This window comes from Lactuca serriola, chromosome 6 (assembly GCF_051521515.1).
Source record: "Lactuca serriola cultivar US96UC23 chromosome 6, Lser_US96UC23_V15, whole genome shotgun sequence".
Taxonomy (NCBI): domain Eukaryota; kingdom Viridiplantae; phylum Streptophyta; class Magnoliopsida; order Asterales; family Asteraceae; genus Lactuca; species Lactuca serriola.
The window spans coordinates 7,799,105-7,826,864 of NC_136413.1; the positions used below are offsets into that span (position 1 = coordinate 7,799,105).

General features: G+C 40.9%; 1 protein-coding gene and 1 pseudogene across 2 annotated transcripts; both read right to left on the bottom strand.

Moving 5' to 3' along the window:
* Positions 1-2,634: 2,634 nt before the first annotated feature.
* Positions 2,635-4,153, bottom strand: LOC145060598 (Nuclear transport factor 2 (NTF2) family protein). The gene is made up of 6 exons (XM_079008246.1): positions 3,786-4,153; positions 3,579-3,696; positions 3,420-3,501; positions 3,284-3,335; positions 3,129-3,183; positions 2,635-3,028 (listed from the first exon to the last, which is right to left on the bottom strand). The coding sequence occupies exons 1-6, from the start codon at positions 4,107-4,109 to the stop codon at positions 2,841-2,843; spliced, it is 819 nt and encodes a 272-aa protein (XP_078864372.1). The 5' UTR covers positions 4,110-4,153; the 3' UTR covers positions 2,635-2,840.
* A 2,791-nt stretch (positions 4,154-6,944) lies between these two features.
* LOC145058109 (protein transport protein SEC13 homolog B pseudogene) lies at positions 6,945-8,810 on the bottom strand (annotated as a pseudogene). The gene is made up of 2 exons (XR_013686230.1): positions 8,670-8,810; positions 6,945-8,075 (listed from the first exon to the last, which is right to left on the bottom strand). The product of XR_013686230.1 is annotated as a protein transport protein SEC13 homolog B pseudogene (transcript).
* Positions 8,811-27,760: the final 18,950 nt, after the last annotated feature.

The following is a 27,760-nucleotide window of genomic DNA, read 5'->3' on the forward strand; positions in this document are numbered from 1 at the left end:
GGCAGTCGTCGGAGTGAGATGACTTATCCATCCTTATTTGGATTTTAGGGAGTTTAGACGGGATTGTTTGGTTTGGCAAAGGAGATAGTAAGGAATTATTTCGAGGATGAAATCTAATTTATGCGGGGTAGAGTTGTAACATTATGTTTGGGATCAATCTATGATTCAGGGTCGTGGGCCGGAAGTCGATTGTTTAAAGGCTTTGGACCTTAAGGACGAAGTTTAGTCCTTGTAGAAGGACGTAATGATGGTTGTGAGATCTTAACCTTTGAATTGTGTTTTGGGCCGAAGGGTAAAATGGGAAAATCAAGGGCTAGGGTCTTGCATGAAAAATTGATTTTTTTTCAAGAAGTTTTTAGTCCAAGATATCTAGACAATATTGTGGGGCTCTTCAATACCTTTCTTTGGATATAAAGATCATTGAAATCAGAGTTAGAACGAAGAAGTTATGATCGTTTAAAGTTTGGACGGTTTTGGGTTAAGCTACGTACGTTAGGCGTACTAAACAAGGAAGATCGTGGGGGATCAACCTGGTACGTTGGGTGTACGAAGAGTACGCTGTGCATACACAATCAGACCCCAAACCCTAATTTGAGGGTTTTGAGCTTGATTTAAGCTTCTTAACTTTCTCAAACCCGTTCCATTATCAGTCTTCACCTCTCCAATGTCCTCCCATGAAACCCTAACCCTAGTTTAAGCCTTGTGAGACAAAGAAGGAGTTTTTAAGTGCTTTTGAGTGTTCTTGGTGCATCTTTAAGAAAAGGGAACTCATTAGAGAAGTGTTGATTGCATTGGAGCTTGTAGATCCAAACCTTGTCACCTTGATATTTCTTCTGGAGGTATAAATCTTGAATCTTGATGAGGTATTTGTTAGATTTAGCTAGTTTTGTGTGTTATGAGCTTTTAGTCCTTTAGTGTATAAAGTTTAAATCTTGATAATTTGTGACCTTGTAATGGATAAAGTTGGAAACTTTATCCATCTAAACATCATATTAGTTCAACTATAAAGGTTGGAGACTTGGACTTAATGGATTAAGTTGAAAAAGATGCACTTTTGGTCCTTTTGAGACTTAAAAACTAGATTTTGGTGGTTTGGACCATTCTAATGGATAAAGTTGGAAACTTTACCCATTATGGAGTTATAAGTAACCATAAAAATGTGATATTGGTCCTTCTATCCCTTCCATGCAAGAGTTATGATGTCTTAACATATTAATTAGTTAGGGTTTTGGCTTTTGGACCTTTTATAAGCATGGAAAGTCATAAGGTGGGAGCTTTATGACTTAGAATGATGTTATGAGTCTAGATCTGAGTGTTGGATGAAAGGAATTAAGAGAATAAGCAATTAATGGAAAAGTTCCATCTGACTGAGTACGTTGGGCATACCTTTGAGTACGCTATGCGTACTCATGTGGAGTGTCGTTTCTGGATGGTGAGTACGCCATGCGTACGAGCTTAGTACACTGGACGTACTCAGCTTGAAGTTTGACTTCTTGACTTGTTAATTTTGACTTCTGTTGACCGTTGACTTTTTGACCAAGTTTAACCTTGGGTCAAACTTGAGGATTTTGGCTATTAATTAAGATTTTATCTGGTTCTGGTGTTAATGGATTCTCGGGTGCAAGCAATGCATAAAAGGGATCGTATCATACTATTTCAAAGTTCTTTGATTCAGGTGAGTCTTCTCACTGTGCTTGTAGGTCGAAGGCACTAATGTCGGCCCACAAAATTGTGTATGTAGGATGCTTGTTGTCCTTGTGACTCTTGTATACTTGCCTGTTTGGTAGCATATACGTACTAACTAGTTGGGTCTTATTGTTGTTACTATGATATTTGATAGTGAGTGTGTTGAGACTTCGAGTAGTCTCCAGGGTTGTTGATAACCCACATGGCATGTTGTTTGCCAACTGGGACTTCGGGTAGTTTCTAGGGTTGCTGATAACTCATAGTTGTTTATTTGTGATGTGTTGTGTGTGGTATTTTAGGGAACTCACTAATTTTTGTGTTTACAATTTGTGGTTTAAATGTTCTCAGGTTTTCTTATATTAAAGGACGGGCACGGCTCAATTGTATCGCGTCAATTGGAGACTTGTGCACATAATAACTTTTGACAATACTCTGATAAATGTTTTAGGATTAAATGGTCCTATTTAAGATTTTGTAGTTGTGATTTGAATAAACACTTAAACTTTAACTGAAAATTTTGGATTGAAATTTGGGTCGTTATAAGTTGATATCAGAGTCTTGGTTTGAGGGATTCGGGCATACTCTCGGGTGTGTCGGAACTCAAACTAAGAAATTAGCAAAATTTTCTAAAAAGGTTTTTAAAATAAATGAGGTTGCGATACGTGCAATCAGCCGAATTCAAGCACGTATTTTCCAAAATACTCATACGTGTTTTTATTAACGTTTGATATGAGTATATGAGAATTACATGCTAGATCTAGAGTCATAAGCTAGAAAACACAAGGAAATAACTTGAAATAGCTTATACATTGTTTGATGAATATGTGTCTCTATATGAATTGTGATTATATCTCCTATACGTTTAAACAACTACTTGTGTTTTTCAAAGTTTTGATGGATTAAGACGTCTATTTTAATTTAAGGATTGTTTTATCTTTAAAAGAGATGTTTTTATAATATTTCAAATTGTAAACCCTTTATTAATTTACGGTGACATAAACCGGAAAAATAACAGCAGCCCGCTCACATTATTACTTTCGGGAATCCACCACCGCTCGTGCACTAACCCCTCATTTCATGCAAACCAAGTTCAAATTGGATTCGTTGGCAGATAGATGACATAATGACAATCACACCTTAATCAAAAAGATGTTCTACCTTTCGCCTGTTGTAAATAATCTCGAGCAGTATTCTAATATCTTTAACGCTATACTCACGAACCTCACAATCAGTTTCCCAAGATTCACATAGAAAGAAAGTATCGGGCTTATGAACGGAACTATAAATATACAGTAAGCCTTCAACAATACTTGCACTATGAAATGTTGACTCCGAAAGAACCCTACAATGAGAACAGATTTAGCATTTGATGTTAACATAAATACATAATCATGAAAAACTCAACAGTGTGTAGTCATTCATGCATGAGGTTAACTTCATACATTCGGTAGCCTCTGGAAAAGCATCAAATAACGAAGTCACAATCTTCAACAGAATCTGCATTCACAAATCGCAATAAAAACAAAGCCTAAAGGCTAAGAGTACGTATATATTACTGCACGAGTGTGTTTAAGATCAGTAGTACGTAGGCGCTTACCAGGAACAAATCTCCTGGTTTGATTGGGGACTCAACGAAAACGTGTGCTTTCCTGCTTGTAGTTTTTAGTTTTTAATTAAGATCATCAAGTTAATTGGCCATAATTCTGGTTTATGAACATGATTAGAATATATACCTGATCATTAATCTTTCTCCTTCTCTTGTTAATCTGTAGAGACTACAGCCTCTTGTAAAGGGCACCTGCCTGTTCTTCCACTCTGTGGGACACCATTAATTAAAACGCGCGTTAACTCGTCTAATAAAAATGAACAGATTATATATATACTGAACGTACCCAGATGCCAATCGACACCAGCTGTTAGATCATCGTCATCTTCATAAATATGAGCAACATGAAACTCTACGTTTTGGCCCATTCCCGTGATTAGCTGCTCAAGAAAACGTAGAACCTCCTGCATGCAAATAGTTTTGATATATATATTGTCTTACTGTATCCAGTTTGCTTTAAGCGGTAATTAGAAAATGAAGAAAATATATTGACCTGTTTGCCTTTGAATGGATTGGAAAACGAATAGTCTTCGAAGAAGCAATCGTTGGAAATGTAGTTTTCTAGTTGCTTTATATTCTTTTCATTTATGCATTTGTAGAACTGTGTTATTGTATCTGATGGTGTAGGATCTTGTTCAATAATTGAATTAGTGATAACCGATGACATGATTTTCTTGAGATTGTGGGTTCTGTAGCGTACGTTTTCATCCTTCTTCTTCTTCTTCATGCACAGCTGCATTGTGTGTTTATCGATTTGTTGCCTGTACATTGGAAGGAAAAGACTCTGAGCTGATATTGGCATTCTGCAGGTAGCCATTTCGAGGGGAAAACGAACTTGCGCGTTCTTGGTAATGTTTGATATGTGCATGTACGTATATAAGTAATTAAGATTGGTATTGAACTCTTGATAGACAATAGCTTACTTGGATTAAAAGAAAGGAAGCAAATTTAACTTGTAATTGTGGATTAGATTTGGATCCTGTGTGTGTTTCTTGTGGTATAATTAAAGAATCAATACTTTGGTTCTCAACACATCTTACTATTTTAGATCGAATGTGATGTTTTGAAGTTATATTACATATTTGATATATGAATATATATATATATATATATATATATATATATATATATATATATATATATATATATATATACTATTATATTTTTTTAAAGAGTATATATTCAAATGTACTTGGTGAGAACACATTGCCATAAAATGTTAGGCCTTTTAATCTTATAAATATAACATCTTGTAAACCTATTTATATACATAAAGAGAAATCCATAAATCTCATATATTTTCTTAATGAGAAATTAAATATCTTTCTATTTTTTGTTACTACAAATCCTTTTATCTTCGAAAAGTCTTATTATTTTGGAAAAATCTCATTATAAATATAACATCTTGTAAACCTATTTATATACAAATTTTAACGAAATTTGTAGAAATGTCTCATTATTTTGGAAAAATTAACAATTTGGTCTCATAACCTGCTGGACATGTCAAAAATGACTAAAATGAATAAATTAACCGGTTTCTTAGGTTTTTCTATTCAAAAAGTTAGAAGTTCAGGAATTTTTTGTTCGGAAAATAAAATTTATAACTTTATTAAATAGTATCCCTAGGATTTTCCTAAAAATTTCGTGAGCTCTATACTTCCTTTCTTATGTAAACATAATGTTTATTAAATAATACTTAAAATTACATACTCAAGTCATAGTTTCTATCAATATTAACTAAAACATACACACGTACTTTATACAAATTCTTTCCTTTAATTTTATTTATGTTTTTTAATTTTATGTTTAACATAAGAATATATTTAAATAAATACATTATATTATCTAATTTAATTAGGTAGTGATCTTAATTCATTAAAGTGTTTAGGTTCACGTTTATCATATTTTTAAAATTTAATTTAAATTTATCAAAATTAGTTTTTATATATAATTCTTTTTGAAATAACCATAATAGATTTGTAGTATAATCGGTCTAGTTCATATCTTAATGGTAAATTCATTACAAAACTTAAATTAGATTTAGTGGTCGTAGGGATTTGGATTTTTAGTAACTGGGCCGGGCCTATATTTTTATTTTTGCCCCATGCTTGAAAATTGTTTGGGACTGCCCTGTGACTGTGAGCAAGTAGTACCTTTAATTAATATATTGTATGGTGGCGAGTTTTGAAACTGAACTGAAGGTTTCAAAATAATCCCTCCCTAGTTGTTGAAATCCACGAGACACTAAACCAGCTTTAAATCGGTTCACACTTCCATCAGAGTATTGTCAAAAGATTTGTTGGATAGAGAGGAAGTAATAATAGTATAAAAATCTTCTAGTGTCCGTGGGGTACTTGGACCCTTATCATATTTTTTTTGTTTCCATCATGTATTTTATGTGATTTTTACATTTTATTTCATTCTTTTTTAATATATTTTACAATCACATATCGTTCCACCTTCTTATCCCTCATATTCGATTCATATTTCACAAAATCAGAAGATCTTATCAAAACACGTACCTTTTAATTAGGAAAAAACTGCAATACATTTTTACATCCTGTCTATTCATATTAAAACATTTTACAATCAGATTTCCCACCAAAATTGCAAGAGACAAATGGTATATTTTAAAACTAGGTTATAATCCATTATATTTATATATAATATAATGTTGATCAATTAAAATAACATAGATAACAATTGTAACAAAATATTTTAAACAAATTTATAAAATGGTATTTATAAAAATCTAAAAAAAGAAAAGAACAAAACGATAGGAATAGGAGATTATTTATATTGATAAATTATTTTTATCAAGAATCATGGTACTTGATTACCAAATATTTTTTATTTTAAAATCTCTTAATTTAAGGATTTAAAAGAAGATTTAAATTTAAATGTGTCATTTTTAGAGAGTTGGAGAAAAAATTAAAAATTATAAAAGAAAATCACAAGCGTCAAAATTTGTTCTTTTTTATAAGAAGAGCTTGGCTAGAGGTAGAAAAGAAAACTCCATTAGATTTATGGAAATTATTATTATTATTATTATATTATATTTGAATATATTCATCTTTTAAAAAGATCAAAATTTCTATTATTTTGTATTTTCATATCTTCATCTTTTAAGATCAAAAAATTTATATTTTTATCCTTGTATTTTCATATCCTCATCTTTTAAAAGGATCAAAATTTCCATATTTTTATCCTTTGTAGATCAAAATTTCTAGAGTAAATTACACATGACCCCTACGGTTTGAAGCAATATGCGTGTTTCATACCTAACTAAGTTTTTACCTTTGGCATTTGTTGTTCGGTTTTCCTTTCCTATCATACTTGAAATGACTATATTACCCTTATTTTATTATTTTCTATTTTCTTTTTTATTTTATAATAAAGATGGTCCCACCAATCTCATCAACTATGGTGGACGAACCTTTGGCAGGGTCATTCAACCAAATAAAGACATTGAATTAGCACATTAATAACCATGAACTTAATCCTACTCTTTTATTCAATTTTGACATGTAAATAGTTGGTGTCTTAATATATTAAGCGGTTTTTTGGCTTAACCCATAAAATCATCATATCCTGATTAAGCAAAAAAGAAACAACCATGATTAAGTGCTTAATCAAAAAGAAACAAATCACCTATGAAATCATCTATTAAGATTCAGAACTTAATGATGAGAGTCATACAAGTCATCAAAAACTAAACATAAACCATATCATCCATCACTTTTGTTCCTTCTAACATTTTCAAAACAACCAATCACATAAATCATTCCCAATTTAAAACAACAAAACATGCATTAAAATTTTTTTTCAAAATTCTGTATTGAATAATAAAAAAAAAAAACTATTCAGAAGTTTTTACCTGTTGCCATTCGCCATCAAGAGCTTCTTTCCACAACGTGACATTATTGTCCCCAGAAGCAACAGCCAAAAGATTCCCAGTTAGCGACCACGACACTCTCCAAACAGGGGCTTTAAAGTCATTTAACACCTTCCCTTTCCACTCCTCACCTTCTTTCCCACCCACACTCCATATCACAACACTCCCATCTTGTGAAGCACTTGCAATTGTGCTCTTTGGAAGCCCTAAATTTGGGGCCCACGCCACATCCCTTACAATATCACCATGCATTTTAAGGGTAGGAATGGAATCCAATTTCCATTCTCCATTAACAAAATTCCATATCTTCACAATGTTGTCATTTCCACCTGATGCTAACTTCTGAACAGGGTCAAACACACCAGACCCGATTAAAGATCCAGGTGTCATTGATGGGGCCCACGTGACAGTTGTCACGCCAACAGGGTGAGCTTGGTCAATCTTTGTGGTGTCCCACCCACCGTCTGACCTGGCAGTGTGAACCGAAATGTCCCCATCAGAGGACCCACAAGCTAAACAGAGACCAAGTTCATGTGGGGCCCACGCGATTGAGTTTACAGATGATTTGTGGTTATTGAAGGTGTGAGCAAGTGTCCAGTCGTTTAAGTTGCCTTCTTTCCAGATTATTACAGTGCCATCGTATGAACATGATGCAAGAAGTGACCCGAATTTGGGGTGGGCCCATGCAACCTGCCAGACTGGACCATTGTGACCTGTCAATGTGGCAAGGGGGTGTGAGGTGGCGGTGGTGGTGGTGGTGGTGGTGACACTGATTATCTTGATGGTGGCATCAGAGGAGGCGGATGCTACTCTTTTTCCATAGTAATCCATACAGACATCATGGATTATGTCTGTATGACCTGTTTCAATCTTCTGCCCAGGCATGATCTGTTGAAATTGAACAAGATTTGGATCATTGGATGCGAAAACAAATTGAAGAAGAATTCATATAATCACTAAGTTTGATAGAAAAATAGGTTTCGTGTTATGAAGACATTGAATGTTCCCAATCTGCTCAAGGATATGGTTGAGAGAAGAGTGTAAATGTAATCATCAAATTTTTCCCCAATTCAAATTTTTGAAAAAGGCGTTTCTAATCAGGACGCTGTTCTTCCCCAATTCCTAAGAATTCATATGCAGCTACACAATTAAATTCGAAACAAAACTTCTAATCTACGAAATTTCATACCGAGGCAATTAAACATTTCTCAATTCATAGATTCACATAATTGCATTGAATCTCGCATACGCGAGCTCAAACATATGTAATTGAAGAGGTGTGAAATGTTAGAGATGTATGTATAGACGGATTCAAAGATAGAGAAATCTGTGCAATTTTAATGGCCAAAGGATCGTACAACTTTCAAGTTACGAACAGATCTGAACATATATATATATAGAAAGACATGTAAACTTAGGAATATACAGATCTAAACATGTATAATTTCAACGATACAAGAAAGATCGATCGTGGGAAAGTACCTTTGAAGAAGACGAACTGAAGTTGCAGATGGATTCGGATCGAGCGAGGTAGGTGATTCGCAGCTGTTTCGTGCCGATGTGAGCGACGAGAAGGTTTCATTCAAAGAGAAAAATATGTTCCTGTTTCGATTCGGATCCGGGTTATATCCGTAGAGGCTAAACAAGTCACCTGTTTTTTCGTTACCTGTAATATAGGTTCCTAAAATATAAAAATGAAAATGAGAGAGATATATATCTTTCTTAAATATAAAAATATTTATTTTTTCGGCTTAATTTTTATATATCGTATTTATTTTTTATAAACTTTTAAAATATCATATTTACTCAAATATTACTTTTAATAGATTTTTTATATTTTATAAAGATTTTTATAATATTTTGTAATTATTCTTTATATTTTAAATTATTATAATTATGCAAAAACAATAAATTTACTATATTGTCCCTATTTTTTTTCTTGTCTCCTCTTACCCTCGTTCCAATCTTCTAGGTCTCAAGAACAAATGTGTTTTATTGTTGTTCAAATTGCAGCCATTGAAAAAAAATTAAAGTCCCTTCCTCTTTTCTAATCCAAGATTAGGTTGGTTTGTTTTTTTCGGTGTAAATCGCATCCCCTTTTCTAATATGAGATGTTGGTCTGTTGTGTTAAGTGTGTATCGATTTCTCCCTCTTTATCTGAGTAGCATGTGTGGGCATAGAGGATTCTCAAGAAGAACATAGATGCCTTATTGTTTGTTTGCGTCTTTTATCCTCCACCAAGATTCAAAAAAAAAAAAAAAAAAAAAAAAAAAAAAAAAAAAACAACCTACTCAATGCTTCCATTTTGAATTTTTCAATCAAATGAGTATCTCCTTAATTATGGGGTGTTATCTTATGATCCTTCTAAATGTATTTGTACCTTCATATCTCTATTGAAATCTAGGAATTTTGTTTCTTTAATCCAACTCAAGACTTAACCCATCTTAATTCTTAAGTGATCTTATTCTTTGTCACTTTAACTTCTTGTAATGAAGCCAGAACAAACTTGGCACTCGGTGGAAGCATGGACGGAGCATATATAGGGTCGGGGGGGCTGTGCCCCCCCCCCCCCTAATTTTTTTTTATATATAGTACATAGGTATTAAGAAGGTTACAAATTATGCCCAAAACAAGAAAATTTGACTTTGCCCCCCCCCCTCCCCCCCCCCCCTTCAATTTTTATACATATTCTATTTTCGGCCCCCCAAATCATAACTTCATGGGTGGAAGATGGGAGATGGCCGATAGATATGCTTCGGGGGATGAGATAGCAGACATAACATATATTTATGATAAGATAAAATCCAAAAGGATCCAAATAATTTGGAAAAGGTGATATGGTCGATTGAATTTTTTTAGTAATTATAATAAGTATAAAATATTAAAGAAAATTAATTTGGGCATATTTGATATTTGAAAAATCAAAAGTTTATTAAGGGTAAATATGATATTTAGGATCTAGGCTAAATATAATATTTTAATGTTTATTAATTGCCATATATAATATTTTCCCTAATCTATTTAATTAAATAAATTTAATTAGATACCCAAACTATAATTCTTTTTCTTTATGATTTGAGAAATCATCTCTTACTTCTAGTAGTGATAAATACAATAACTTGAAGATAATATATGAATGTCACAAGTTTGCATCTATGGCAACATATATTCACGTTATCTGAAGGAAAATATGAACAGGTTACTCCTATTAACACGAATAAATTCGTGTATAAGCAATTATTAGATTAGTTTGATTAATCGATCCCATCATATCAGTTTTATAATTTCAATCGTTTAAAAAAAAATCATTTTATTCCCTTTAAATTAGATGAAAGTTACACAACACACCCTTATATTTGTTTATTCTATCACATTTCAATAACTTTATATTATATATATATATATATATATATATATATATATATATATATATATATATATATATATATATATATATATATATATATATAACGCTCTTAAGTTAGGGCTAGCTATTTTAAGTGATAATTATTCATTTTATTAAATAAAAAATGAAACATCCCAAAAATACCACCCAAAAATTTCGATTTTTATTATAACAAAACCCATGAGACTGAGTATCATGTAATAAAATCATAAGCTGTGTGTTTCAAAAACCATAATGAAATACTGTGAGAAAAACTGTATCCAAACATATCAAGAAAACTAAATCAACTCCCAGGACAAGTCTGAAGCTGTGGTATGTGCGATGCCATCACCCCAAGCTCTTCCCATTGCTTGCGGAAGTACCTGAAACCAAAACTGAAACTGTAAGCACAAAGCTTAGTGAGCTCCCCCAAACTACCACATACCACATAATGACAAATAAGCACATACTGGGCCTTGCCCACTGCATCGGACCGAAGTCCGGGCTAACTGGGGCCTTGCCCCCTACATCGGACCGAAGTCCGAAGCTGACTGGGACCTCTGTCCCCTACATCGGACCGAAGTCCGAAGCTGACTGGGACCTCTGTCCCCTACATCGGACCGAAGTCCGAAGCTGGCTGGGACCTTCGTCCCCTACATCGGACCGAAGTCCGAAGCTGACTGGGATCTCCGTCCCCTACATCGGGCCGAAGTCCGAAGCTGACTGGGACCTCTGTCCCCTACATCGGACCGAAGTCCGAAGCTGACTGAACATAGCAATAACATATCAACTAGCACAAACACATAAATCCTGTCTGAGCCACGGAGGCGTCAAACATACTAGCTACTGCATTGGACCGAAGTCCAGAAACTACGGCTAACTGAACGGGCCGTCACTGGCCTTAGACCCGTTCCTACTTAAGGGAAACTCACCTCGTGAACTGGCTGCTGTGTGAATGGCTCTGGAAGCTAACTGTTGCTGCTCCGATATCTTCCCGGCTACAAGTCCATAAACACACTCAATCAAATGCTAAACACTGCACTGGGTAAAATGACTCTTTTACCCTTGGTCAAAGTCAACTCTCTCGGTCAAAGTCAACCCACAGTTGACCTGACTCGCCGAGTTGGGCCGCCAACTCGCCGAGTCTCTAGTCTCACTTCTCAACCCTACTCATGGCTACTCATCGAGTATGGCATCGACTCGACGAGTACCCTCTCGATCCAAGAACTCAAACAATCTTCATCCGACTCGCCGAGTCATATGAACAACTCGACGAGTTGTTCTTGAGCTAAGAAGATTGCCTTGGACTCGCCAAGTTGTATGAACAACTCGTCGAGTCCCTCCATTACTGAGTCTGTCCTCCAACTCACTGAGTCCACTCTACTACTCACCGGCTTCCACTCGACATCACTCAAAAAGGGAAAAACGGGACTCGCGACTTGACTCGCCGAGTCGTTCTTCCGACTCGCCGAGTCACATCCATGTAGCTACTCTAAACTCGATTATGCTTGGATCCAGCGTCTGAAACTTATAGATATGGGCTTCCTTAACTCGATTAGCACGTAAAGATTTTATCTTTACGTGCCCAAAAGCGACCAAGAAGATAATAAGGCTCAAAAAGCATAATAAAGGCTAGATCTAGGGTTCTTATGCAAGGCATCTCCAAAAAAGCAACAGATCCGAGCTCTACAACTCCTAAATGAACAGATCTAGGGATATCTCGCCCTATTAAGGCATCCATACAACTATAGGGCTTAGAAAATGCATCAAACTAGCCCTAGAAGAGTTCTAATGAAGGTCTAAAGCATAAAACAGAAGGAATCCGAGAAATACCTCAATGAACTCTGATTTGCCCTTGGATCTTTGCTCCTTTCTTCTTCTTCTTCTTCAAGCCTTCAAAATCCACACAAAAGCACTTAAAACAATAAGGAATGGATTAGGGTTTTCTCACAGCTCTCTGAGGGTGAAGGAGGCGAGTTTGGGGCACATAGCATTGCTTAAATAGTGAGCAACCCGGGGATTTAGGGTTTCTTTCAGGCAGGCAGACTCGCCGAGTCCCGAATATGGACTCGCCGAGTCGCCAACTAACACGTGCACGAAAACTCGACCCTACTCGACGAGTCAGGCCATAGACTCGCCGAGTCCCTCAATAAAACTTCTAAATAAATGCCACGAAAGCAACATACCAGAGACGGGGCGTTACAATTCTCCCCCACTTGTCTCAGACTTCGTCCTCAAAGTCTGTTGCGGCTGAATCTGCAAATAACTCCGGGTAATGCTCTCTCATTTCTTCCTCATCCTCCCATGTCTACTCAGACCCCTTCCGGTGCTGCCACTGCACCTTCACTAATTGAATTGCCTTGTTCCTCAAGGTCTTTGTCTTCCGGTCTAGAATCGCGACCGGCCTCTCAATATAATTCAGGCTGCTATCAACCTGAATATCCTCTAGGGGAACAACTGCTGACTCATCCACCAAACACTTCCTCAACTAAGACACATGAAAAGTGTTGTGGATCTGGCTAAGCTCTACAGGAAGATCCAATCGATACGCAACCCGGCCCACTCGGGCCAAAACCCTGAAGGGACCAATGAACCTGGGGCCCAGCTTGCCCCTCTTCCGAAACCTGATGACACCCTTCCAGGGTGAGACCTTCAGGAGGACCATATCGCCCACCCGGAATTCCAAGTCTGAACGCCTCCTGTCGGCGTAGCTCTTCTGCCGACTCTGCGCAGTCTGCAATCTATTACGGACCTGCTGAAGCAACTCGGTCATCTTGAGCACCACCTCTGTGCTCCCAACGACTCGTTGACCGACCTCGCCCCAACAAATCGGGGTCCTACACTTCCTCCCATACAGCATCTCAAAGGGAGGTCGGTCAATGCTCGCATGATAACTGTTGTTATACGAAAATTCCGCTAACGGAAGATACGTATCCCAACTGCCACCGAAGTCTAGAACACACGCCCTGAGCATGTCCTCGAGAGTCTGAATCGTCCTCTCGCTCTGCCCGTCCGTCTGAGGGTGGAAAGCGGTGCTGAAATGCAGATGAGTACCCATTTCGTCGTGAAACCGCTTCCCGAATCTGGATGTAAAACGGACATCTCGGTCTGATACTACCGATACCGGCACTCCATGACGGGCCACGATCTCACGCACATAGATATCGGCTAACTTTTCTGCTGATATACTCTCCTGGATTGGGATAAAATGAGCACTCTTCGTCAACCGATCCACTACTACCCATATCGAATCTACTCCTTGTGCGGTCCTGGGAAGCTTGGTGACAAAATCCATGGTGATGTCCTCCCATTTCCACACGGGAATGTCTAACGGTTGCATCTTGCCGTGAGGCCTCTGGTGCTCCGCCTTGACCTTCCTGCAGGTCAGGCACCTCTCAACATACCAAGCGACATCCCGCTTCATGCAGGGCCACCAATAATTGGGTCGAAGATCTCTATACATCTTCGTCGCCCCTGGGTGGATAGAAAATCGAGACTTATGAGCCTCATCCATCAACACCTGCCGTACTCCTCCCCAGTACGGTACCCACACTCTCCCATGAAGTGTCAGCAATCCCCGACTGTCATAATCAAACGAAGCTACTCGGCCCACTATCCTCTCACACTTTTGCCTTTCCTCCTTGAGGCCCTCAACCCGAGCCTCCTTGATCCGCTCCAACAACAGAGTAATCACTGTCATCCTCAAACACAAATCTCTGATAGGGGCTGCCGACACTTTGCGGCTTAAGGCGTCGGCCACCACGTTGGCCTTCCCTGGATGGTAAAGGATCTCACAATCGTAATCCTTCAGCACATCCAACCACCTTGTAACGACCCAATTTTCATGACCAAAAATTTCGTTTTAAAAACATTACTTTAGAAAATATTAAAAGCTAAAAACATTGTCTGATCAAATCATAACACAAGTGAACCATGTCTAAAAGTCAATTCATACATTCAATCAAAATATCAGAGTACAAATCCCAGTGAAGCTCGTAAATGCGGAAACCGGAGAGTGTGTGTGTGTGACATGCTGCTACCGCGCCGACTCCTTTCCCCTAGCTGAGGAGGTACCTGAAACCAAAACTGAAGACTGTACGCACAAAGCTTAGTGAGTTCCCCCGTCGTACCACATACCATACAAACACGTAACATACATACTGCCAGGCTATTCTGGGGTGCCTGACTACCCGGTACGGCCGTTCTGGGGTGCCGTCCTATCCGTGTCAAGCCATTCTGGGGTGCTGACTACCCATGTCAAGCCATTCTGGGGTGCTGACTACCCGTCGGTCCTAACAACCGACCACAGGGACTGGTCCCCTCATACTACCTCTATCGCATATAACATAACAAGCCAGCATGCAAACATATCATCATATACTGTCAGACGTATCTGGGGTGTCTGACTACCCTTTGGTCCTAACAACCGAACTCGACTACTATCACATACAACGTATCATTCTAGCATATAACATATCAGGTAGTAGTAAACCTAGATGATATCACAAAGACAATCATCTACCATACGACTCCTACTGGTGGGTCGGCGTTGTGGCCTTAGACCCACCGCTACTGGAAGGTAACTCACCTCGAAGTAGCTGCTGATCTGATCGGGAACTAACTGCCTACTGCTGCTGCTGCTGCTCCGGAAATCCTCCGGTTGCAATTCCCACAATATACCCAATCAAACATTGCGCACTGACCTTTGGGTGAAAAGACCATTTTACCCCTGACCATGCCCTAAGTCAAAGTCAGAGTCAACTTTCAGTTGACCCGACTCGCCGAGTTGGCTTTCCAACTCGCCGAGTCCCTATCCAAACGACTGCCCTGAATCCCGATCCTACCCGTCGAGTTAGGCGACGACTCGACGGGTTTACCTTCTTAACCAACATTCAAGTCTTTCATCCTACTCGCCGAGTTGTATGAACAACTCGTCGAGTTCATCTTCATCCGATGAACACTGATGCTAAGACTCGCCGAGTTGTATGAACAACTCGTCGAGTCCATCTTCATCCGAAGAACACTTATGCTGAGACTCGCCGAGTTGTATGAACAACTCGCCGAGTCTGTTCTTGATCTAAGGAGATTGCCTTGAACTCACCGAGTCAGGGCATTGACTCGCCGAGTACCTCCATAGATGAGTTAAGCTTCCGACTCACTGAGTCACACCCCGTGACTCACTGCTCACTCGACACTACGAAAAGGGGACAAACTCGGAGACTCGCGAACAGACTCGCCGAGTCATATGAACGACTCGCCGAGTCGTTGCCATGCATCCACTAAATACACAGATTTGCTCGATTCCAGTCCATGCCATTCACAGATCTGGACTTCTAGGACACGAATCACACGTAAAGTTTCCAACTTTACGTGTGGATATTCACCAATATGGATTTTAGGGCTCAAAATGTCTCAAAAGGGTAGATCTAGGGCTAACAAGCAACATGGGGCCATAAAGCTAACAGATCTGAGCTCCTGGAGCTCAATCTTGCCTATATCCAGAGGCCAAACATCTTATTACGACATACAATGCACATACAAGCTTGGGGATTTGACCAAGAAGGACCCAAATGAAGTTTTAAGCATAGAATCAAGGGGAAAACGGGTTATACCTCAAAGGAACTGCTGGAAGAACACAAATAATGCCTGGATGGCTTCCCTTCTTCTGGATCTACTTCCTTCCTTCTTCCAAACCTTCAAAAACACACACACTAACCTCAAACTCTCAAAGAATAGCTTAGAACGAGAGATACAGGGCTTTAAGGGTCAATGGGGGCCGGGTTGGGGCTGATAAGTCCTTTAAATAGGGTGCAAACCCCTGAAACTTAGGGTTTCATCCAACAGCTATGACTCGCCGAGTCCAGGATATGGACTCGCCGAGTCGCCAACTTAAACGTGTCCCGGGTCCCGCATCCACTCGGCGAGTCGGACCTATGACTCGCCGAGTCCAAGGCTAAAAGAAAGGAAATACTCAAATAACATTTACGTACCAAGAACCGGGTGCTACAAATCTCCCCCACTTATTTTAGACTTCGTCCTCGAAGTCTGCTGCTCGATCCTGAAATAGCTCGGGATAATGCTCCATCATCTCGTCCACCGGCTCCCAAGTCCATTCCGAACCCTTGCGGTGCTGCCATTGCACCTTCACTAGCTCCACCTTCTTGTTCCTCAAATCCTTCGACTTCCTGTCGAGGATTGCGACTGGGCGCTCAATGTAATTCAGGCTGTCATCAACCTGAATATCCTCCAAAGGTACTACTGCAGAATCGTCCACTAGGCACTTTCGCAACTGAGAAACATGGAAAGTGCTGTGGATCTGGCTAAGCTCGGCTGGCAGATCCAGCCTATACGCTACCTTGCCCACCCGGGCTACGACCCTGAACGGTCCGATGAATCGCGGGCCCAACTTGCCCCGCTTCCTGAATCGAATGACGCCTTTCCACGGCGACACCTTCAGGAGAACCATATCCCCGACCTGAAACTCCAAATCGGATCGACGCCTGTCGGCATAACTTTTCTGCCGACTCTGAGCAATCTGAAGCCTGCTCTGGACCTGCTGGATCCTCTCGGTCGTCTTGAGCACCACTTCGGTGCTCCCCATGACCCTCTGGCCAACTTCACCCCAGCATATCGGGGTCCTACACCTCCGCCCGTAAAACATCTCGAAGGGAGGGCGGTCGATACTTGCGTGATAGCTGTTGTTGTAGGAGAACTCGGCCAGGGGAAGATAGGTATCCCAGCTACCACCGAAATCTAGCACGCACGCCCGCAGCATATCCTCTAGAGTCTGGATGGTCCGCTCGCTCTGCCCATCCATCTGCGGGTGAAAGGCAGTGCTAAAATGCAGACGAGTGCCCAACTCGTCATGGAATCTCTTCCAAAACCTGGAAGTAAAACGCACATCCCTGTCCGAGATCACCGATACTGGCACCCCATGCCGTGCCACAATCTCTCTGATATAGATGTCGGCCAATTTCTCGGCCGATATGATCTCCTGAATCGGAATAAAGTGAGCACTCTTGGTCAATCTATCCACGATGACCCAAATCGAATCCACTCCACGTGCGGTCCTGGGAAGTTTCGTGATAAAATCCATCGTGATATCTTCCCATTTCCACAGTGGAATATCCAACGGCTGCATCTTGCCATGCGGTCTCTGATGTTCGGCCTTGACCTTCCTACAGGTCAAACATCGCTCGACATACCATGCCACATCCCGCTTCATGCAGGGCCACCAATAGTCTAGACGAAGATCCCTATACATCTTCGTCGCCCCGGGATGAATAGAGAATCGGGACTTATGCGCCTCCTCCATCAAAATCTGGCGCACGCCTCCGTGATACGGCACCCACACCCTACGGTGTAGTGTCAAAAGTCCTCGGCTATCATAATCAAAGGAGGAAACCTGACCCACCACACGCTCGCTCTTCCGATGCTCCTCCTTGATAGCCTCCTGTTGAGCCTCCCGAATCTGCTCCAACAGGGGAGTCACCACGGTCATCCTCATGCAAACGTCCCTGATCGGCGCCGCCTTGCGGCTAAGCGCATCGGCCACCACATTGGCCTTCCCCGGGTGGTAAAGGATCTCACAATCATAATCCTTCACCACGTCCAACCATCGACGCTGCCTCATGTTCAGATTCGGCTGATCCATGAGGTACCTCAAACTCTTGTGGTCCGTGTAGATGGTACATCGAACCCCGTAGAGGTAATGCCGCCAAATCTTGAGGGCAAAGACCACCGCCCCCAACTCCAAATCGTGCGTCGGATAGTTCGCCTCGTGAGGCTTGAGCTGCCTCGAAGCGTAGGCAATGACATGCCCCCTCTGCATCAGTACCGCGCCCAACCCAGAAATAGACGCATCACAATAAACCACAAAATCCTCTACACCCTCTGGCAGGGCTAAGATCGGCGCCTCACACAATCTCTGTCTCAGCGTCTCAAATGCAGCCTGCTGCTCGGGTCCCCACCGAAAGACCACGGCTTTCTTCGTCAGCCGCGTCAGGGGTACGGCTATCTTGGAGAAATCCTGGATAAATCTCCGATAGTAGCCTGCCAATCCCAGGAAACTCCGAATCTCAGATGGAGACTTCGGAACCTCCCATCTCATCACGGCCTCGACCTTGGCCGGATCGACCAGAATCCCGTTCTGGTTGACGAGGTGTCCTAGAAATTGCACCTCGTGCAACCAAAACTCTCACCCTGAATCACTAACTCTCTCCCACTGGGAGTGCGAACCCTCACTAGCTGAAGCTCACAATCAATCACCACCCCATTGGGGCTTAGCCAATCCATACCCACAATAATCTTATTCCCTCGCAGGGGAATAGGAACCAGGTCCACCGAAAACTGCTCGTCAAACAACTAAAGAGAACACCCTCTATGCACTCTGCCGACCCTCACGGTCCTGTCATCTGCTATCTCAACCTCTAATGGACAATCCAGCTGCCCTGGAGCTCTGCTAAATCTCTTGCTAAGCGCAAGCGATACGAATGATCGGGTAGCCCCCGAATCGAATAATACCATAGCAGAAATGTCGTTCACAGAGATTGACCCTATATAAAACATACAATCATAAGCAATAATCAATCAATAAAAATAAAGAGATGAAGGGAAGATACATACCCGTCACCACATCAGGAGTCGCTCGCGCCTCCTCTGCTGTCATCTGAAATGCCCTACTCTTCGCCACTGGCGCCTCGGCTCGGCCCTGCCGGCCATCTGTAATCCTCAAAGTAGCAGGGGCAGGTGCAGCCACCTTCCCTACTGCAGCTAAACTCGGACACTGGGACTTTTTATGTCCCCTCTGATTGCACTGAAAGCAAATCAGATCTGATGCTGCAACGGCAGTAGCAGGGGCCGTACAATACCTGCTCAAATGCCCAGTCCGACCGCACTTGAAGCAGTCGGAACTCCCTGCCTTGCACACCCCATCGTGCCTCTTCCCACAGCTGCCACATCGATTGTGGCTCGGCTGAAACCTGGACCTGTGATCTGAAACCTTGGGCTTTTTTCCCGAACCTCCTGAACCCGAAACTGCCTCCGGTTTCCTCTTCTTCTCCATCTCAAGATCAATCTCCCTCTCTCGAGCCCTAGCAATCATGTCGTCCAACGTTTTACAGCTGGACCGGCTCACAAACTGGCGAATATCGCTCCGCAACATCTCATGATAACGGGCCTTCTTCATCTCCTCATCGGCTGCATACTGAGGAACAAGAAGAGCCCTCTCCCTGAACTTGGCGGTGATCTCCGCCACGGTCTCTGTAGTCTGGGTGAGGTCCTAAAACTCTCTGGCTAACTGTTGCACCTCAATAACTGGTGCAAACTCCGCCCTGAACCTGGTAGAGAAATCAGCCCAGGTCATGGCATCCAACGCTGCATCATCTCCAATGGTATGTCCGACCTCCTCCCACCAATCCCGTTCCCTGTCCTTCAGAAGACAAGACGCCAATCTGACCTTGTCCCCCTCGGGACACCTGCTAGTGCGGAACGCGTTGGCCATATCCGCCAACCATCTAGTACTTGCTATGGGGTCCTGCGCCCCATGATAGTCTGGAGCTCCACATGCCCTGAACTCCCTGAATGTAAGTGTACGCGACCCCATCATGGCCACCACCTCGGCACGGAAGGTGCCCAATCTTTCATCCATCAGCTCTAGGATACCCTCCTTGATCGAACCGAAGATCACAGGAGTCTGCTCTAAAATGATACGAGTAATCTCTGAAGAAAGAAACTCTCTGGTCTGCTCATCCATGCGCTCGTCCCCCGAGCTTGATCCTGATCCCTCCCCGGCACCTCCACTGCCGGCTGCTGTCCTCGGACGCAAAACCACCATTCTGAAACACATCATAGCAACATCAGAAAACTGAAATATCTCAAGGGATCATTGATACTACCACTAGTTTCCTGGTCTTGTCTCGGCCTTCCTTGATTCGAGTACGGATCCTCTGCTTTCAGTAGTACGGGCCCATACTACCTTCCACATCTATCCGTACTTTCCTCAAGAACTGCCTTGACTCCACCAAGTCACTTCTAGTACTACTGATCTCTGCTACTCTCATCCTAGGCTTGCCCTAGGGAAATCTCTGACTCCACTCAAACCAGTCCTCAGCTGCTGAAGGCCTCCTTGTAATGCTAATTAGCCACCACCTGAATACCATCACATGCAATGAGGCTCGGATAATCCTTCAAGTAAAAGACTCGTCCCTACAACGGTTGGACTCAGACAAGAGCTGCGCAATAGGGCCAAATCCAGCACTCTGAGATTATTCAACCCTGATCACATGTGATGCGACGTATTCACCTAATGGCTAACTCCCACCACTCAGAGTCCCACAAAGCACAAAGCAAGCAGCATTCGGATAAAGGAAACATACTCAGGCAAAACTATTCTCATAACGAGAAGCTACTCTAGCATACAATGCTAAGCTCGCGCTACCAGGCATAACCTAAACAGGCTATCCTACTGTTGTCTACTCAATGCTAGCATGCAATTCTCATAAAGCTGTAACACATATAGCAGGCACATAAGGCATCCTCCTAGATCCTTAGTCCTATACTAGCATGTTGTTCTACTGAAACTGGAACAATTAACCATAATAATAAACTTGTATTGGTAATTAGGGAGTACTTACTTAAGCTCGGCTGATCGCATGCACCACACCCTTATCTTGTTTAAAAATTCTTTTCTTTCTAAGTGCTTTTCAAAATCTCATTCGAAAACATTTTTCTTTTTGAAAATCTTTTTATCTTTCCCTTAGTTTGAGTTCAGATGCACCCGGAGGTGTATCTGAATCCCTCAAACCAGGGCTCTGATACCAACTTGAAACATCCCAAAAATACCACCCAAAAATTTCGATTTTTATTATAACAAAACCCATGAGACTGCGTATCACGTAATAAAATCATAAGTTGTGTGTTTCAAAAACCATAATGAAATACTGTGAGAAAAACTGTATCACAACTGTATCCAAACATATCAAGAAAACTAAATCAACTCCCAGGACAAGTCTGAAGCTGTGGTGTGTGCGATGCCATCACCCCGAGCTCTTCCCTTTGCTTGCGGAAGTACCTGAAACCAAAACTGAAACTGTAAGCACAAAGCTTAGTGAGCTCCCCCAAACTACCACATACCACATAATGACAAATAAGCACATACTGGGCCTTGCCCACTGCATCGGACCGAAGTCCGGGCTAACTGGGGCCTTGCCCCCTACATCGGACCGAAGTCCGAAGCTGACTGGGACCTCTGTCCCCTACATCGGACCGAAGTCCGAAGCTGACTGGGACCTCTGTCCCCTACATCGGACCGAAGTCCGAAGCTGGCTGGGACCTTCGTCCCCTACATCGGACCGAAGTCCGAAGCTGAATGGGATCTCCGTCCCCTACATCGGGCCGAAGTCTGAAGCTGACTGGGACCTCTGTCCCCTACATCGGACCGAAGTCCGAAGCTGACTGAACATAGCAATAACATATCAACTAGCACAAACACATAAATCCTATCTAAGCCACGGAGGCGTCAAACATACTAGCTACTGCATTGGACCGAAGTCCAGAAACTACGGCTAACTGAACGGGCCGTCACTGGCCTTAGACCCGTTCCTACTGAAGGGAAACTCACCTCGTGAACTGGCTGCTGTGTGAATGGCTCTGGAAGCTAACTGCTGCTGCTCCGGTATCTTCCCGGCTACAAGTCCATAAACACACTCAATCAAATGCTAAACACAGCACTGGGTAAAATGACTCTTTTACCCTTGGTCAAAGTCAACTTTCTCGGTCAAAGTCAACCCACAGTTGACCTGACTCGCCGAGTTGGGCCGCCAACTCGCCGAGTCTCTAGTCTCACTTCTCAACCCTACTCGTGGCTACTCGTCGAGTATGGCATCGACTCGACGAGTACCCTCTCGATCCAAGAACTCAAACAATCTTCATCCGACTCGCCGAGTCATATGAACAACTCGACGAGTTGTTCTTGAGCTAAGAAGATTGCCTTGGACTCGCCAAGTTGTATGAACAACTCGTCGAGTCCCTCCATTACTGAGTCTGTCCTCCAACTCACTGAGTCCACTCTACTACTCACCGGCTTCCACTCGACATCACTCAAAAAGGGAAAAACGGGACTCGCGACTTGACTCGCCGAGTCACATCCATGCAGCTACTCTAAACTCGATTATGCTTGGATCCAGCGTCTGAAACTTATAGATCTGGGCTTCCTTAACTCGATTAGCACGTAAAGATTCTATCTTTACGTGCCCAAAAGCGACCAAGAAGATAATAAGGCTCAAAAAGCATAATAAAGGCTAGATCTAGGGTTCTTATGTAAGGCATCTCCAAAAAGGCAACAGATCCGAGCTCTACAACTCCTAAATGAACAGATCTAGGGATATCTCGCCCTATTAAGGCATCCATACAACTATAGGGCTTAGAAAATGCATCAAACTAGCCCTAGAAGAGTTCTAATGAAGGTCTAAAGCATAAAACAGAAGGAATCCGAGAAATACCTCAATGAACTCTGATTTTCCCTTGGATCTTTGCTCCTTTCTTCTTCTTCTTCTTCAAGCCTTCAAAATCCACACAAAAGCACTTAAAACAATAAGGAATGGATTAGGGTTTTCTCACAGCTCTCTGAGGGTGAAGGAGGCGAGTTTGGGGCACATAACATTGCTTAAATAGTGAGCAACCCGGGGATTTAGGGTTTCTTCCAGGCAGGCAGACTCGTCGAGTCGCCAACTAACACGTGCACGAAAACTCGACCCTACTCGACGAGTCAGGCCATAGACTCGCCGAGTCCCTCAATAAAACTTCTAAATAAATGCCACGAAAGCAACATACCAGAGACGGGGCGTTACAAAAAAACTCACGAATAAAATAATTGTTCGTCATACACGTTGCGTACTATATAAATATTTATTATATACATGTTATGCGGACAATATATTAGGGGGATATTAGGACCTCTGGATTGGCCTCAATAGGTCCAGTCCAAGTTCCACTAATTTCTACAAAACTAATTCGGTCCAAGAGAGGGTCTGGTCAAGTTCGGTCCAAATATACATCCCTAAAATCGTAGTAGATAAACTAACATTTGGTAGGCTTCAACGAGTTGTATCATATGCACTTAAAGTTGTACTGGTCCAACGAGTTCACGAATGGACCAAATGGGTTTTTGGGAATACGCCCTACATACTTCCTATTACATCCAATGTACTGCTTGATCTCGAAAGGGTTACGGGGCCACATCCCACTACGCTCAGCGTACTCAGGGATTACGCCCAACGTAACCACCTGATGCCCAAACTCTTAATTAAGCTATTAATGCTTAAAGACCTAACGTCCAAACTTTAGATCTAACCCTAATAAACGTCTAAAACACATAAAGTTGCAACCTTTATGCCTTTGCATGGCTACAAGGAGTCCAAAATCCAACCTAAGTCTTATTCATGACCCAAAAGCTTAATAGATATAGCATGGCTGAATAGAAAAGACCAATATCCCATTTTTATGAATCACAAAGCTCTGAAATGAAGAGAAACACTCTTCATCAGGTCTGGAGTTGCTCAAACTCCCAAGATCTAAGACTATGAGACTAAAATGAATAAACTTTAACAACTAGTTAGGTCTAAGGAAACATGCAACAAGTCCAGAACATTATACCCTTTGGAGGTTGCTAGGAAGGTACAAATCCCGAAAAAAAACAGAAAACCTGGTCTTGGATTAGAAAAGAGGAAGGGACTGTAATTTTTTTTCAATGACTGCAATTTGTACAACAATGAAACACATTTGTTCTTGAGACCTAGAAGACTGAAACGAGGGTAAGAGGAGACAAGAAAAAAATAGGGACAATATGGTAAATTTATTGTTTTTTCATAATTATAATAATTTTAAAATATAAAGAATAATTACAAAATATTATAAAAATCTTTATAAAATATAGAAAATCTATTAAAAATAATATTTGAGTAAATATGATATTTTAAAAGTTTATAAAAGATAAATACAATATTTAGAAATTAAGCCGCACAAATGCAATATTTTAACAACTCTCTCATTTTCATTTTTATATTTTAGGAACCTATATTTGACATGTAACGAAAAAACAAGTGACTTGTTTAGCCTCTACGGATATAACCCGGATCCGAATCGAACAGGAACAAATTTTTCCCTTTGAATGAAACCTTCTCGTCGCTCTCATCGGCATGAAACAGCTGCGAATCACCTACCTCGCTCGATCCGAATCCATCTGCAACTTCAGTTCGTCGGTACTCTCCCACGATCGATCTTTCTTGTATCGTTGAAATTATACATGTTTAGATCTGTATATTCACCGGTTTAACTTTTATTAGGCGTCGGCAGGAAGGCGCTAGAGACTGGAGAGGCGTTGGATTCACCGATTTAACTTTTAAGGTATACACATTCCAACCCCCAGCAGCAGTTACCATTTTATCTTTGCAAATCCATCTGAATCTCAATCTAACAAATTTATTACAAACTTGAGGCTCATAACATTAGATTATTAAGTAACTTTACTTGGTATTTCCTCATGGCTTATGTTACTCCCTCCTTCCTATCCTATTAGTTGGATAAGCCATTCGATTCTATTAAGCAAAATATTGCATTGTTGATTAGATTGGATTAAGACAAGAATATCTAGATTTTCAAAATTATTGTTGTAGGTGACTCTGATATATATCATCAAATTTCTCCCTTCTGATATGTTTAATGACTACTTAATCTGTTTGCATTAGTGTCTCAAATTTAATCCTCTTTCTAATGAGACATGCATCTCTTCTGATATATTTCATCATCAGAATTAGGTGTTGGTGCATATACACCTTGAGGCCTGAGTTGAAAACCACCAAAAAGCAAAAATGGCTTCTTCTTCTTCTTCTTCTTCAAAGTTCCTGAGAAGGTTATCCATATCTCTCAATGCCATACATAACCACTCACGTTTCTTATCGTCTTGTTCAAATTCTATAATAGTTGTTCTTGAACATTTGAGTTTTTCTCTTCATCCTTCTTCTTCTTCCCTTTCATATAATGATAACCATAGTCGTATTGGTATTATAGTAATCAAAGTACAACAAAACATTTCATTAATAGTAATAGTTTTACATGGTTACATTACAATACATCAAAGTAATACAAGTAAATATAATAAGTACAGCATGGTACTAAGCTATCTTCATCAACAGCTCCGGAGATGTACCTGTCTAATGCTGACCTGAGAATACAAGTTATTTGAAAAGCGAGTATCAGCATTTTTACAAATGCTGGTGAGTTCATAAGCATTTAGTGAATTTTTATCCAAATAACTTTATAATGTAGTAGTTTAAGAATTTACAGTGTATTAGAGTTCTTCCCAGAAAATCCTATATTTTCTTTAAATAAAGCAGTCTTCTACCAAGATTGGACGGAGTTAGGGTGGTAAAAAGTAGTCTTCCCTTAATCGCTATGATTACCAAAATACTGAATTTGATTATTAAAGAAAGCAAGAGAAGTCAGGGAAATAACATATGCCTCAGCAGTGAGGACTGCTGACTAAGGCAAAGGAATCATAGACTCCAGGAGAGTATCGAACGAACGACACACCTGGTTCCGCCTAACAAATGGAGACACAGACCCCAGAAGGTACCAAATGAAAGGTACAGCTGGTAAGGTCTAAAACAGTGAATACAGACCGCAGACAATATCAAATGAAAGATACATCTTGCAAGGTCAAAACAGAGAATACAGACCGCAGACAATATCAAATGAAAGATACATCTCGCAAGGTCAAAACAGAGAATACTGACCGCAGACAGTATCAAATGAAAGATACATCTTGCAAGGTCAAAACAGTGAATACAGACCGCAGACAATATCAAATGAAAGATACATCTTGCAAGGTCAAAACAATGTGACTCTGGAAATGAGTTACCGGCATACAATGTAAATTGCCGGTGAAATACCGTTACCTTAAGACCATGAATTATAAGGTAACCTGGGATACTCGTAACCATACTAACCGACACTAGAGTACCAGACGCCGTACAAGCGTCTAGAGAATATGACATTTGTCACCCCTTGGCTTGGTGGGCCGTGGACTGTAGCTAGCAGTCAGGGTGAGGGGGTGTCAATCCCGTATAGATCTATACACACAATGTCCGCTCTCCCTACAGGAGACTCTGGTTACCAACTAGACGACGGAGAAGGTCGTGTCCTGAAGATGCATCCCAAATAGTGGGTAGAGACTTCCAAATAGTGGGTAGTGGGTTTCTAATGTAAATGATGAACTAAAGGTAGAGACTAAAACTGAACCGACTGAAGTAAACCCATATGTCTATGCTTGTGTACATAGTATATAACTAATGAATCAAACGACCTTCGGATGGACATCCGATCCCACCAGACCACATCTCAATGAAGAAAAGGAAATAGGGCAGACAAGCCTTCCTAAGCCCTTCAATCATTACTTATATGCATCTAGACAAGCACAAACATACATCTAACTACGCTTGAGTGTGTAACAAGTGGATTCATATCGTGAAGTATAAGTGTACAGTGTGGAATAACCGAATCGTGAAGTATAAGCGTGCCAAAAATAAGTGTATCACAAAGTAGAAACGACAACAAGTGAAGTAGGAGCGTATCGAGTTTAAGTGAAGTAGAAGTGATATCAAGTATAAGTGAAGTAGAAGCGTATCACTAAGTGAGAGTGTGAACAAGTATAAGCGTCCAGCAGGTATAAGTGTATCACGAAGTGGAAACGTTATCAAGTATAAGTGTACCACGAAGTAGAAGTGACAACTGGTGAAGTAAGAGCGTCTATCAGGTATAAGTGACTACCAGTATAAGTGAAATAGAGGCAATAACAGGTATAAGCGCTTCAAGAAGTGAAAGCGTTACCAAGTAGGAGTATAAAATAAGTAAAAGCGAAACAGCAGTAACTAACAAGTAAAAGTATACATCGTGAAAGAGAACTTCGATGAAAGCCTTGGGAAAAACCTTTATACTCAGGGAAAATCACATTTGGTATTCTTTGGTAAAATAAGTTTGAAAAACTTTATAAATTCCTTGGAAACTTTTCATAACCCAGTTTGAAATGAACTTTGATAAAAACAGTATAAGTAAGAGTTTTGAACAAGTGAAAACCTTTTTGAAAACCATTTATAGCATCCTACTCGGTAAAAACAGTGTACAGTGGTAAAAC

Excerpts from the sequence above, each read along its gene's own strand:
- LOC145060598 (XM_079008246.1), bottom strand. The coding sequence starts at position 4,109 with ATGGCTACCTGCAGAATGCCAATATCAGCTCAGAGTCTTTTCCTTCCA. Across the intron at positions 3,697-3,785 it reads ATCCATTCAAAGGCAAACAG|GAGGTTCTACGTTTTCTTGA; the intron begins GTCAATATATTT and ends ATTTGCATGCAG. Across the intron at positions 3,184-3,283 it reads AACCAGGAGATTTGTTCCTG|ATTCTGTTGAAGATTGTGAC; the intron begins GTAAGCGCCTAC and ends TTGTGAATGCAG.